This window comes from Molothrus aeneus, unplaced genomic scaffold (genome assembly GCF_037042795.1).
Source record: "Molothrus aeneus isolate 106 unplaced genomic scaffold, BPBGC_Maene_1.0 scaffold_526, whole genome shotgun sequence".
Classification (NCBI taxonomy): Eukaryota; Metazoa; Chordata; class Aves; order Passeriformes; family Icteridae; genus Molothrus; species Molothrus aeneus.
In genome coordinates, this window is record NW_027099205.1 from 12,228 (window position 1) to 26,491 (window position 14,264).

The following is a 14,264-nucleotide window of genomic DNA, read 5'->3' on the forward strand; positions in this document are numbered from 1 at the left end:
TGTCTAATTATCAATTTTCAGTTATGTGTTTCAAAAGTCTCAGAGTATAACATGTCTCATTTAACCATTTAGAATCATCAGTTTACCTTAAGGCTTAATCAGGGGCCATCTCACAGCCAGTTTGACTCCTGGGTGATAACACAATGAACAATCCATGTGCTTTTGAATTTATCTTTCACTGTGAGGAACTATTTTTTCATTCCAGTTACCTTCAATTGATCTACTTTTATATCCTGTCCAACGTGGGAATGTCCTTGTGCAATCTGCCTAAGAGCCAAGATGAATCTGTGCTATTTGTAATATCTTCATCAACATATCAGATACACTTTTCAGCCATGTGAAATGAAGTGTCTCGTCATGGTACCTAATTGAGATTGAAAGGCATGGACTTATGGAGGTGACAGCCTGAATGGCTCCTGTGACCCTGAGAACTGATACATTTGAGCTTCTTAACACTTGAGCTGAAGATTATTGTATCACCAGCTAGCCTTAAAGATGAAATGCATTTCCTGATCTTTTCAAAGGTTAGACTCAATGATCTTGGAGGCCTTTTTCAACCTAAATGATTCTGTGACTTTTGGAATACATCCATCAGGGCACTGTAAGAAGAGCAAATTAAATGGAACTGCATGATTTTTACCCTCTGAATTTATTCAGATTTATTCGGGATTTGTTCAGATAAAGGAAAAGACTATTGTGTAGATACATAAAACCTTAGGTGTTCCAATCTGCTTTAAATAAAAAATTCTGTTGTTGAAGAACAAAAATGTCCTTAGTCTTCCACAACACGTTAAAATCAGAACTTTTCACAGAAAGGTATTTTCAATTCAGTGTTCTACATTTCAGTCATGCCCAAATCAAGTGCTTAAAATCAGTCTCCATTCTGTTTTTCTGAACAGTGTAGGCAACTCATTTCACAACATGGAACAATTACCAGCCTTTACACTACTATGTTTTGCAAAACATGTCAATGATGGTATGGGGGTAAGGACTTGACTTCTAAATTCTCTCAGGCAGTACTTAGCAAATGAGACATAAATGCACAGGGACTGTTTTGGCATTAAATAACAAGCTTATATTATATTATTCTTTTCTTCATGGCTATGAAAGAAGAGGTAATTTAGAAAAAAATACATTAAGAAAAACTAATGAATTTGACAAAAGGTCCATTTGCCAAGTGTCTCTCGGTGGCCTAAGCATATAGAGCAAAAATTGAAATATCCTTCTGCAAATATGCCCTCTTGGTTCCTGATAATGCTGTAATGCACAGATTTTCTGAGGCAGAGACTGTTTCCAGGCAGTGCTATTTAATTGCCATTGATGAACTCAACCTCATAAAATAGTTTAATTCTTTCTATATAGACTTAATTCCTTGAGATTTTTGCATCATTCTGCTATCATCCACAACTTTATTAGCTGGCTGTGGAATGTGTTTCTTCTTGTTTAAACTAATTTCAGTCAGTTATCCCACATTGTTTATGAGGCAGTGGCAATTCTGCATCCACCTACCCCATTTCATCATCATTTTGTGTACTTGTCTGTTACCCTTCCTCAACAGCAGTTCTTAAGCTGATGATTCTTCCACAATGCTGATTTCATGTTGTCTCATCTACCTTCTGTACATTTTGGTTTTCATTACATGTAATTTAAAATGTAATTAACTTGGGACTGAGCATATTTGTTTTTATTTTTAACATACTTCATATCAGAGTTTTAAAAGAGTAAAATTCTTTGAGTATTTATTTGAGTGGTAAAAAAGTTACTAGTTCCACCATCATGATTCAATGTAAATTATATTCTGCCTGTGCTGCAAGGACTCAGCCTATTTCTATGTTTAAAAACTGCAACATGTCTACTGAAAGGAAAAGGGCTATTAAACTCTTTAAAAACTTACTTTAATGTTTAACAAGTCATCACTATTATCAAAACAAAACAACCAACCAAACTTGGAAAGGATTAGAAGGTCCTTCACAAGATCATAAATTAGACAAAACTAGCACAAGAACTACCTCTTGCAGCACCTCTTGCACATGTCCAGTGAAGGCACTGCCCATACCCCATATCTTCCACCATATTTCCATTCATCAAATCTTGACTGTTGTTGATTTACAGGAAATTTTAATGTCTGATGGTAGAGTTCCTATTTATTTGGAGCATAAATTTACAGAAACGTCCCTTTACTAAAGAGCCAGCAGACACAAGAGACTGTCTCAGTACTTGCAAACTGTTCTTTCACTCAGTAGCACACTGGGCTTTGAGCAGGATGAAGGATTGCTCCTCTGATGCAGAATTCACAGGTAGTAAGTCTGATAAAATATTGGGTGTAAAGAATTGAAAAGCTATGAGTAGAAAATCAGCTCTGGAAGATGGAATCACCCCCAACAAAAGGTTTCTGACTTTCAGAACTGGCTTCATGGGTGCTATATTTATTTGACTATTCAAAAAAAAGGGAAAAAAAAAGGAAGAGCGCCTGAAAACTCTAACAGCAGTTTTGATCTCTAAACACTAGATTTCTATAGGACATAATCCTCACACTTGAGCAAGCAAGAAGTATCAATATGAAGACCCCAGAAGGAGGCTAGGTAATAGGAAAAAGTGTCACTTTAAAATAAGAATAAAATAAAAATATCACATGTTGTTAATTTGGCAGTGCCTTTGCACAAAAGCTGAAGAAATGATTTATGAAAATCTGTAACTGCAGAAGTGCACACTAGGCACACCATGCACAAAAGTGGACAAAGTAGGTATACATACACCAAAATAAATAATTCTATGCCTGACTTGCTCATAACAGTGAACCTATCTCCATTTTCCTTCTTTTCTTGTTTCACTACTCCTACAGACAAAACAAAAACAACCCAGCAAACAGTTTCCAAACACTCTTTTGGAAAAATATTTTAGCAATAGTACTTTTAGGAGAAAAACTGGTTTGATTATATTGAATGTGGACTCTAAGCCTTAACCAAATTCCACAGTAAGTAGACATTTAGCATAAATATTTATTCAGATCACATGAATACCTAAAGTGTGTGTCTGAGCAAATGGATAACTCCCTATGTTACTACAGTTTTTGGGAGGCTGTGTGATAGTAATGCAAGCCATGAAGATTAATTCATTTAATATTTTCATTTACTCATATATGCATATGAACATGACAACTATCAGGTTAAACTCAGCCCTGTTACTCAAAATGTGCTCCTTGAGATCACAGTTTAGTATAAATTGTGAAACTACAATATTTTTCAATATATATTTTTGTTTATTTTTAAGTGAAAATTAATTTTTCAAATCTCATTTAAAAAACACAGAACAGTTAATACATTTACTCTCACATTTACGTATTTACTACAGTTTACCATGCAAATTCTGACAAGAGATATTACTTTGGAAAATACAAAATTAATTCTTGTTGCAGACATATAATAACTTTGGAATAAGAGAAACACAATAATTTAAAAAAAAAGTAAAGATTTTTCTCCTTCAGTACATTTTTCTCCTGTGTTAGAAGTTTCAAATGCAAAGTTTCCTATGATCTTTTGGGGGGCACTTCTATCTATAGCATATACCTATATCAATGCCCTCACAAAGAAGTCTCTAGATTAACTACTTAACACATGATGTAAGGCATCTCATCATGCCAAAAAAATATATTCTATTAAGCTGTAAGTACCAATTTGACTGGCAACTTCAAAGGTAAATATCTTTCCATCATAACCATGGGAAATCTCATTTTTCAAATTATTCTGAGGCAAAGAGTAGAGCAGCAGCTACTATAGCTTCGGCAATGGCTATCCCCATTAAATTTGCATGAAGTAGCTAAAGAATATGTGTGCAGCTTTTAAACTTGAAGTTAATATTTCATTTTTTCTCCCATGGTGAATGATTCACTTACTAGAGGAAAGGACCCATATTAACCCAGCCTCCAGTTGCATCACCATAATAACAGCAAAACTGTCAAATCCTCACAAAGCAGCAGAATGGATATGTCCTTTTTTCCTGTTTATTTTTTTGTCTTTTGTGCAGCACAAAACACTGATTTAGAAAGTGCCAGAGCCTTACCTTGGCTGAGTGTTCCATGGTGACAACCACTTTGGTCTGTGCACTGGATACCAGGTCCATTGCACCCCCCATTCCTTTCACCATCTTACCCTAAAATGAAATTTTTAATGGAAATGTAATATTATTTGTTGGGTTTAGTTTTTTTTTAAAGATAATATTGTGCCTGCAAGTGACAGCACGAGATAGTCAACATTTCCTGCATTGAAAGCCCACCTATTTCATAGCCACAGTATTCAAACACCAACAGAGGGAAACGAGCTGTCTCATTCTTGGCTCTATTTGATGCATATAGGAGAAGAGTGATGAGTAGAATAAGGAGAGCCACTGCCATGGCTCTTTCCTTGAGTGTAACCAAAATCTGAGTAGTATCATCAGCTTAGTGAAAGCACTGACACTGAGAAGCAATGAATTTAGTTCCAATGGTTTTGTCCCATGAAAGCAAAGAGTACATCTATCTGTTGATGGAAATGTTACTGCTTCCTCAAAAGAAATCTCTACTTATAAATGCAGCAACAAGAACATCTGAACACTGTACATCCACCTCACAGTTTAGAAAGTCTCTTGCCACTTCAGAAAGCCATGCTTTGTATCACTATATCAGCAGTAACCAATTGGGTTTGGTCTATTCCAGATGTCTGTAGAGGTCATTTCAGAGTATGGGTAAATACATAAATGTGGCTCAGTATTCGCTTCTGTTTGTCCCTCAAAACATGGATTGCTCTCAGCCTCTGGACTCATTCTTCTGTTAAAGTGGGATACAATTGCACATGTTATCCCAGCAGATGTCTTGTGGTGTGGTGTTCAGCTACCTCTATTTTTACTTTCTGTAATGCTATGGCATTTAATCCTGCCTGCTTCCATTACCTTAAACTGGATGCATCTGATCTTGGAAGGTAAAGAGGTCCAGACCTGACACACTACTGACAGGAGATGATCAGATGTACAAAGCTCTGTGAGTATGAGCAGAGCAATCACTTTTGAAAAAGCTCTAGACCCCAATAAGTAAAGACGGCAACAACCTCACATGCCAACCAGAGCTGCCAAGGAGGAGAGAAAGGGGAGTGCAAGAGGGGCTAGTAGGAAACATGACATAAGGAGGGCAACAAGGATGGTGAAGGGCCTTGAGGGGAAGCCATATGAGGAATGGCTGAGATCAGGTCAGCCTGGAGAATAGGAGGGGACACCACATTGCAGTTACAACTGTCTTTATAGAGGAAGAGGAGGAGCAGGCACTGATCTCTTCTCTGTGGTGACCTGTGACAGCATGTGAGGGAATGGCCTGAAGTTGTGTCAGGGCAGGATTAGGTTGGAGATCAGAAAAGGGCTTTCCACCTAGAGGGTGGTTTTCACCCAGGGCACTGGAGCAGACTCCCAAGGAAGTGGTCACAGCACCAAGCCTGGCAGGATTGAAGAAGTGTTTGGGCAATGCTCTCAGGCACATGGTGTGACTCCTGGGGATGGTGCTGTGCAGGGCCAGGAGTTGGACTTTGATGATCCTTGTGGGTCCCTTCAAACTCATAATATTCTTATTCTGATGAAAATAAATTCATTTCTGCCTCAAATGGTTTCCATTTGCTTTTGAGTGGTTATACGGACAGTAATACAACATTTACTGTTACAGATATAAAACCTAAAAGGTTATGATTAAATGCCTGGAAAACTTCCTAGTGCAAAGCTCTTCTCTTGTGCTTCCTTTTATCAGCTATGTAATCCAACACCTTACAAGTATCAGCACCTAAGGTCCATGATAAAAAACATATGGAAGAGACTTGTCTCATTAAACTGCCAGGCCAGCTACTTGTTAGTCTCTAGATCATTATGGTCTCTAATGTAATGAAGGCAGTTGTATTGGTTTGGCATGGCCTGGTTTTTGGTAGCAGGGAGTCCACAAAGATGGTTCCTTGTGAGAAGCTGCAAGAAGCTTCCACCGTGTCCAGCAGAGCCAAGCCCTGATGGCTCTGAAGCTGGCCAAACCGGGCCAATGAGAGAGGTTGGTAACACCTCTATGATGACATATTTAAGAAGAAAATCAAAACAAAGTCATAAGGTTTCAGCTTCTAGTCAGAGAAGAGAAGGAGGTAAGAACACGTGAGGGAAACAACTTGGAAAACACCAAGGTCTTTGAAGAAGGAGGAGGAGGAGGTGCCAAGATTCCTCTGCAGGCCATGATGAGACCAAGGCAAAGCAGCTGTGCCTCTGCAGCCTGTGGGGATCCACAAGGGATGCAGAGATCCACCCTCAGCCCATGGAGATCCATAGGGATGCAGAGATCCATGCACAACCTGTGGGAATCCATGGGGGATGCAGAGATCCACCCCCAGCCCATGGAGATCTATAGGGATGCAGAGATCCAGCTGCAGTCCATGGGGATCCATGGGGGATGCAGAGATCCACCCCTAGCCCATGGGAGGATCCATGTGGATACAGGGGATGCAGAGATCCACCCCAAGCCCATGGGGATCCATAAGGGATGCAGAGATCCACCCCCAGCCTGTGGGGATCCATAAGGGATGCAGAGATCCACCCCCAGCCTGTGGGGATCCATAAGGGATGCAGAGATCCACCCCCAGCCTGTGGGGATCCATAAGGGATGCAGAGATCCAGCTGCAGCCCATGGGGATCCATAAGGGATGCAGAGATCCAGCTGCAGCCCATGGGGGAGTTGCCCATGCAGGAGCAGGTGGGTGCCTGGAGGAGGCTGTGATGGGAGACCCAGTGGAGAGACAGGGCCCAGCTTCCAGGCTGGAGCAGCCTGTCCTTGGAAGACTGCACGCCATGGAAGAGTGACCACGCCACAGGAGTTTTGGGAGGAGTTTCTGCCCGTGGGAGGGACTCACAGTGCAGCAGGTGTGGTCTGGCTGCTGCTCCTGGGAGCGAACCCACACTGGAGAAGTTCACAGAGAACTGTTCCCATGGGAGGGACTCCATGGCCTCACAGGGGAAGGATTCCTCTCCTGGAGCAGTGGAAGGAAGTCTTGGTGATGAACTGACCAAAACTCCCCTGCCCTGTATCCCTAGCAGTGGGAAGGAAGAAGGGCCTGGGGGAAAAGGTGTTTTAAGGGTTTATTTTACTTCTCATTATCCCCCCTGATTCTGTTAGTAATAAATTTCACTTTGCAACTAAAGTTGAGCCTGTTTTGTCCTTGAAATATTTCTCCCAGTCCTTGTTTCACTCATGAAGACTGTGATAATTTTTTTTTCCCTTTTCTCTCCTTTGCCCAGCTGTAGCAGGGGAAGGTGAGCAAGCAGCTCTTGTGGGTGCCTGGTGCTCAGCCAGTGTCAAACCACAACAGCAGTACTTACACACACACACACAAAAATATTCCCATTTCCCTGCTGTTGGCATAGTGAGGAAGAAATCACATCTCCCTAAATCTATAAACAAGCCCTTTGGCACTGTTCAGTCAGATTAATATATTTATCACATAAATTATCATTGCTACTAAATATTTCTTTGCAAATAGAAATCTGGAAAGGATTTATCTCCGTCCTTAACTTCCTGACACTGCTCAGATCATTCTCTATCCTGCCTGGAAAAACATAGCTCTCACAGAGACTGGAGTGACCTCCAACCTGCCTGCCAGAAACTCCATGACAAGATAATGCAGAATATTTGAAGATTAGATATTATCTCCACAGTAACTCAGAATATGTTTGCATTGAGGATCAGGCTATCAATACATCTATCCTGACAATGCTATCAGCTCATTTTCCAGGCCTTTTCATTCTATTAACTACAAAAGACTCACAGTGATAAGTAAATTCCAGAGGAACTAAGTGCTGATGAAGGTCAACAACAAATGTACTGCTGAAGAAACCATCATACAGAACTGAGGGAAGAGACATTATCCCTTTGTGTGTGAAGAAAGAGGAAAATGCAAGCTGAAGAGAAGGATTTCAGGATTTTAAATTGCTTCATCTACTCCTCCTCTTTAGGAAAACTTATTCACCACTACAGGGTGGTGCCTAGTAAAGCAAATCGATTCAGCATTAAATGCAACTAGCCAAGTAATTACATGCTTTTATTTTGAGGAAGATCCAAAGCATAAGAGACTTACATTGCTCTCAGTGCACCTACCAAACTCTCTGTCCTAGGTTACAGTCTGTCTTCAAGAGCTGCTGAAACCACGATGGGCATATTTTTTTCCTTATCTCCTGTTAATGGGCCCATCAATGCCTTTCTACATGACTCAGAGATTACTCCCTCTGGGAGCCGTTTCTGTTTAGTGGACCCACCACATGACTCACAGAATGATACCAACCCATTGTGAGATGCTCCACCCGGGGGGAGGAGCAAAGCATCCCCACCTGGATATAATCTGGGGTTTGGGACAGAACAAGCTGTCTTTCCGCTGGATTTTCAGAGGAACAGCTGCCTTCTTCTACTGGATTTTCAGAGGAAGACTACATCCTTCTACAGGATCACTGCTCCAACAGAACCACATCTGCCACTCCAGGAGGACTGCAGCCACCAACTGGACTGGTACAACACCCTGACCAAGAGAGTGTCAGGTTGTATTCTGACTCTGTCAATAGTTTTTCTTTTGTATTATTGCATGTATTTTGGTTTTGATTTATTTTCCTTTTCCTAATAAACTGTATTTCTGACTTGGAGCCTCTCACTGGTTTTGCTTTCAAACCAGAACACTACCATAATGTGCATTTTCCCCCATTTCCCCCCACACCACACTGGAAAAGGGGACAGCCACATTCTAAATTTGAATTAAAATATTCAAGGCTAAAAAGTGGTTCCAAAAAGACACTTCACTCATTTTTGCCCTATCCTGCTCCCTCGATTAATTTATTTAAGATGATTTTTGTTAGTTTTTAATTACAACAGTGTTGCTAGCTTAAGAAACTATTAAGAAAGAAAGAGTGGTGTCGTAGAGCACTGGTAATTTGAAGCACTTTTATAAAACCCATTTCATCAGACAGAGCTTGAAGTAACAATAAAAGATTTTTGGATTAGCCATGCACTTCTGAGAGGTCCAGTGTTGGCAGTTATTTATACAGAGAGTTGGTTAGAGAACAGACACAAGCTGACAATTTCCTTGCAACTTCTCTGTTATAATACAAGTTGGGAATTCTCCTTTTCCCATTGTGTTTTCATCAGCAGTTTCCTCTAAGTCTCAGTCCAAATAATACTAGAGTGCAAGACATGGAAATTTTGGACCTGATACTTTGGGTTTTAATAGACATCATCGGCTGTCCTGCCTTCTTTGTGTAGACCTACATAAATGTACACAGTATTAGTGAAATTTCTTATAATGACTACTTATTGCAAAATGAACTGTTTTGTTATTGTGGTAATGGGGCATCTTTCAGAAAAAGAGAGAAAGGTATGTATTTTCTCATCTATTGCATTTACATCTGAACATTATTTGAGTGGTCAAAATACAACATGAAAGACCTGAGGAATTGATTTAGCCTAATAGTCATTCCTAAACAGGAACCTTCGTATTTGTTTGGTCACCTACTCCACCCAAGACAACCTGGCATTCCAGTGGAAACTTGTGAGTACTCCAATGTGGGCCAGACAATGAAGATATTTTTCAAGAGAATGTGAAATTTTGCCTAAATGGTATTTCAAACAAGTTAGAAAGGTGCTACAACAAGCAGGAAACAATTAATAAGAAAATTCAAGCAGATAAACGGCTGAAGAAGAGCTGGATGAGAAAAAAAGAGAAAAATTCAGGAGCCTTCTAATACTCTTAAGGTCTTGAATCCACGCTGGTGCCTTAAAACCTTCCTCTACATTCCTGGGGGACGGACTTTTCTTCTGTAACTGAATTTTATAACTGCTCCCAACATTATATGAAAAAATACACCTGAACTGTTTGCTTAAGTTAAAATAATGTGATCTTTTGAGATGAACAGGTATTGCATCAACAGTACAGCAGAGCAGATGCTAATGATGAGTTCAAGAAACAATGAAAACTTGTTAAATGCATCTTGAATGCATACCATGGTAAATGCATCTTGAATAATTCCATTCAAAACTGAATATCAAAGCACAGTAAAAATGTACCCCTGCTTGGAAAGGAATCAAGCCACTTCTCTCCTAAGAGTCCTTGCCCGTGTTTCCAACTGCCCTAATACTGTATTAACAAATAACATTCAGTCTGAAATTTCTCTTTCCTTCCATTAGATAAAAAAGTACACATGCCTCACACTATGCTCAAAGTTAGTGAAACTGCTGTTTCAAAAAGTCTTACAGAAGATTACAAGTGCTTCTAGTTCACACTGCAAGGTTCCGATTTAACCTCAATTTTCAGGCATCCCCCTGAAGACTGAACAAGATGCATAGGAGGAGAGAGCAAAGATGTCAGCATTGTCTCTCCTGTCCACAGACACATATGAGGTGTCAGATATGAAAGGAAAAAAGCTATGGAAGGCGTCCTTGTCAAAGGAAATTATTGTATCATGCCAGGGACAGACACTAAAATTCAGAGCAACTGGAACAGTATAAGATTCACAGAGAAAAGCAAAAGCTAAGGTAATGTAGTGGCTACATGGTACTGCCATCACAACCATCAACTGTGGTAATGATGCAGTCAAAAGGATAAACTGAAGGCTCCTTCAAAGATCTCTGCTCTGCCCCTCTCTGCAGTACTGCTAACACACATCAGTCACACAGGTCTCCCTCTCTGCATGGACACTGTCTGCCAGCACTGATGTGTCAGCATCAAGCAGCACAGCACAGCAAAGGAGGTCGTCAGATCCATACCTAACGATCTCATCAGTTGTGGGGTTACACCTGGTTGGTTTGGGAAAGCATGTATTAGCTCAAAACTTTGTTTTAGGAAAAAAAACACAAAACAATCAGAAGGTAATATTAAAGAAATACAGATGCATAAATCTACTCTAGCTTCATAAAAATGTAGATGTCTCCTTTGCCCCTTGGTAACAGTCCTGTTCCTGTATTTAAAGGACAGGTATATTTGTAGTTGATTCTAAAATGAAAGTCACAACTCTTCAGATCTCACTTTCCATTTTTCCAGTGAAAAAGACTGCATGAAGATTGTATGAAAAAAAAGATGGATAAAGCTCAAGCATTCTGAACTATATTTCCTTGTTCTATTTTATACTGATTTTATGTCCTTACATATGTCCCTCTTACAGAATTATTGTAATTATACTGTCAACTAGGACAGCTAGATTAGATCTTACTCTGAGGAAAAAAAAAAACAGTGGGAAGTCATTAAGAGGATTTTTCATTCAGAAGAGTGGGTAATGCAACAACACAACAATAAGTTGATACTGGCAGAATACAACAAAACGAAGCACACTCTACATGCACAACAGGATAAATGTATTTTTTTAAGATACTAAAAAAACCCTAGTTGTATGGTTTTGCCATACAAGAAATAGCCTGGTTTTGAAGAATGTTAGCCAGGTATCTCCTCGCGCATACACAAACACACAGTGAAAAATAAAATCAAAAAGTAAGTCTAATTTCTGAAAGAATGGAGTATAAGTTCTTGAATGACTTCTTTTTCTTAGCAAAATGTAATAATAACTCTACCCTAAAATTTAACATACACAAATACATGCACTAATTGTATTTATATTTTATTTTTATTTTCCATAATCAGAAAATTAGGGTTGCATGAAACACATGCAAAGAAAGTTGGGCAAATTTAATTCCTTTATTCTCCCCTAAACGTAACTTGAAATAACCATTGGTAACAGATTTGAATGACAGAGTAAAATTCAAATGAATACACTGAGAAGCTGCATCTCAGGAGCAATGCAAAACAGTCCGTGACACGCTTCATTGAAATGGATTTGCTTTACAGTGATGAATGTTATTTCAGAGTAATGGGACAATTAAGTTGTCCATTTACCTTTGCATACCATTTCCAAAACACATAGCATAGCATCCAATAATTAAATTTTACTGCCAACATAATACTAGTCTCACTTGAAAGTGATGGCCCAATATCATAGTAACAGTTCTCACCACTAACCCACAGATCAGAAGTCCTTTGACATATACTTATATTTCTGAGACAGGCAGAATTTCTTCAGCTGCTCTCATTATCCAGAAAGCAGAGCTGCCACTTCCCCTACTGAAAATTTAGGAGTATGAATAAAATACCAATAGGGAGCTCCTACATTCCTTCTATGCAGTCTGAAGAGAAATAAGCATGAAGAAAATTGATAGAAAAAGCTATCAAAACTGTGGAAGAAGTAGAGCCAACACAATACACTCTGTTTCTCCTCTTTGGCTGCAGGACTTTTGCAATAGTGATAATTTTGTGTTGCAAAGGCTCTGCAGGGCTTTCAGGCACATGTTTGTTGGGAGATAAGCAGTAAACTGGTATATTACTGTAGGTGTAATTTCAAGATGTGTGTCTGCAAAAACCTAATACATCTTGATACTAAACCCCTTTCAATGTCCTATTGAAAAGTAGATTTCCAAGAAGTCTCTGGCTCACTGAAAGTCCCATCCTTCTCCTCTGTTGAAATACTGATGTAGCCCTACTCATGTCTTTGACATCAGACAACTTGATAGCATTACTGAGAGAAACTTGGTATTAATACTAAAAGAAAACAGTCATTAAGCATATTTAATCTGCATACTTTCTATTCATACAGATTTTAGCCCATTTTTAGTCCTTCACACATTTCACAGTTAATAGGTAAAGTACTTGCAATGCTGTACATCTTGAAACAAAACACTGAGTTTAATGCATTCAATGCCACAGATATACTAGGAGAACTAGGAGAGTAAGTAGACAATGTGTTAGGATTCAAAATGAAAATATGCCCTATGCAAGACATTCCTACCCAAGCAAAGTGATGAACAGGCTGCAGTAGGGCTCCTCAGAGAAGACCTACAGCACTCTCAGGCAGTCAGGGACGCAATCAGGCATAGGTGTTTTTTCTTCCAGCATTAAAAATGATAATTTTGTATAAGAAAAACTCTTGGTGTGGAGACGTCCATTTCCAGGTTTGCCACTACAAATAGCTAAAGGGGAAAATAAAACCAAAAAACCCTAATGCAGACACTGAGCTGGCTGGTCTCTGCCAATTTACCTTTACATTAAAAAACATCTTTACTAATGAGGTCTGAGTGTCCAAAACTGTGCAAAATATGTACTTTGAGGCTCTGTAGAAAAGCTACCAATAACGTATAAAATCATATTCCTAATGTCTTAGGTTATAATAACCTCTACGGACTGTACATTAAAGGATTTATTATTGAATTTGAATGGGTTTCCTCATTTCTTCTTTTCAGATAATCTTTGATAAAGCTTAGAATTTTTTTGTAATTTTATTTAATTCTTAATGTTTTAATCATTTAGGTTTGGCTACTCCAAATTAGAGCATTAAGATCTCAGGCTGCTGAATCTAAAATTTAAGGATTTTTTTTCCCAAAGAATGGTACAGATTTATGTATCCAAACTTCACCCCCTGCACAAATTACATCACTCTCTTCTTTTCTTAGTGCTACCTTAGCTAACTGCACTACCTTAGCAATCTAAAAATTAATTTTTAATTTTCCAGTTGAAGAATATACAAAGCTAAAGTTTATTTTCCTGGTTTGTATTGTTTGTAGAGAATAGGGATGCTAAATAATGTCAGGTCCTGTATCATCTCTGAGGCTGCTTGCTAATTTCTGGACGCTAGGCTTTGAGCCTGCTGCCTTAGGAAATGGCCAGCTTCTTTTGGATGTATTCTGTCTGCCCTTGTGAATTTACACAAGTCCAGTCTATTAACCACTCCTCATTCCTCTTTGATGGTGGGTACCATGTGCTATATCTACACATTTTCCAAATACCTCCAGAGATGCTGACTCCACCACTTCCCTGGAGAATCTGGTCCAATGCTGGACAACCTTTTTGGTGAGGAAAGCATTCCTAATATTCAGTCTAAACCTGCCCTGAAAACCCTTGAGGCTGTTTTGTCTTGTACTATCAGTTGCTGGGAGAAGGGGCTGATCCTACTTAGCTACAACCTCCTTTCAGGGAATTGCAGAGAGCATTAAGATGTTCCCTGAGCCTCTTTTTCTCCAGGCTAAACACCCCCAGCTCCCTCAGCTACCCATCACAAGCCTTGTGCTCCAGACCTTTACCAGTTTTGTTGCCCTTTTGTGGACATGCTCCAGCACCGCAAAGTCCTTCCAGAACTGGGCAGCTTTCCAGCCACTCTGTCCCAGGCTGTGGCACTGCCTGGGGTTGTTGTGACCCAAGGGCAGG

General features: G+C 39.5%; 1 protein-coding gene across 1 annotated transcript in view; it reads right to left on the bottom strand.

Moving 5' to 3' along the window:
- The window catches only part of OXCT1 (3-oxoacid CoA-transferase 1), an 81,972-nt gene that overhangs the window by 10,681 nt on the left and 57,027 nt on the right, over positions 1 to 14,264 (bottom strand). The window contains exon 14 of the mRNA XM_066571434.1: positions 4,060 to 4,149. Coding sequence (XP_066427531.1) covers positions 4,060 to 4,149 — 90 coding nt within the window. The remainder of the gene's footprint in view (positions 1 to 4,059; positions 4,150 to 14,264) is intronic.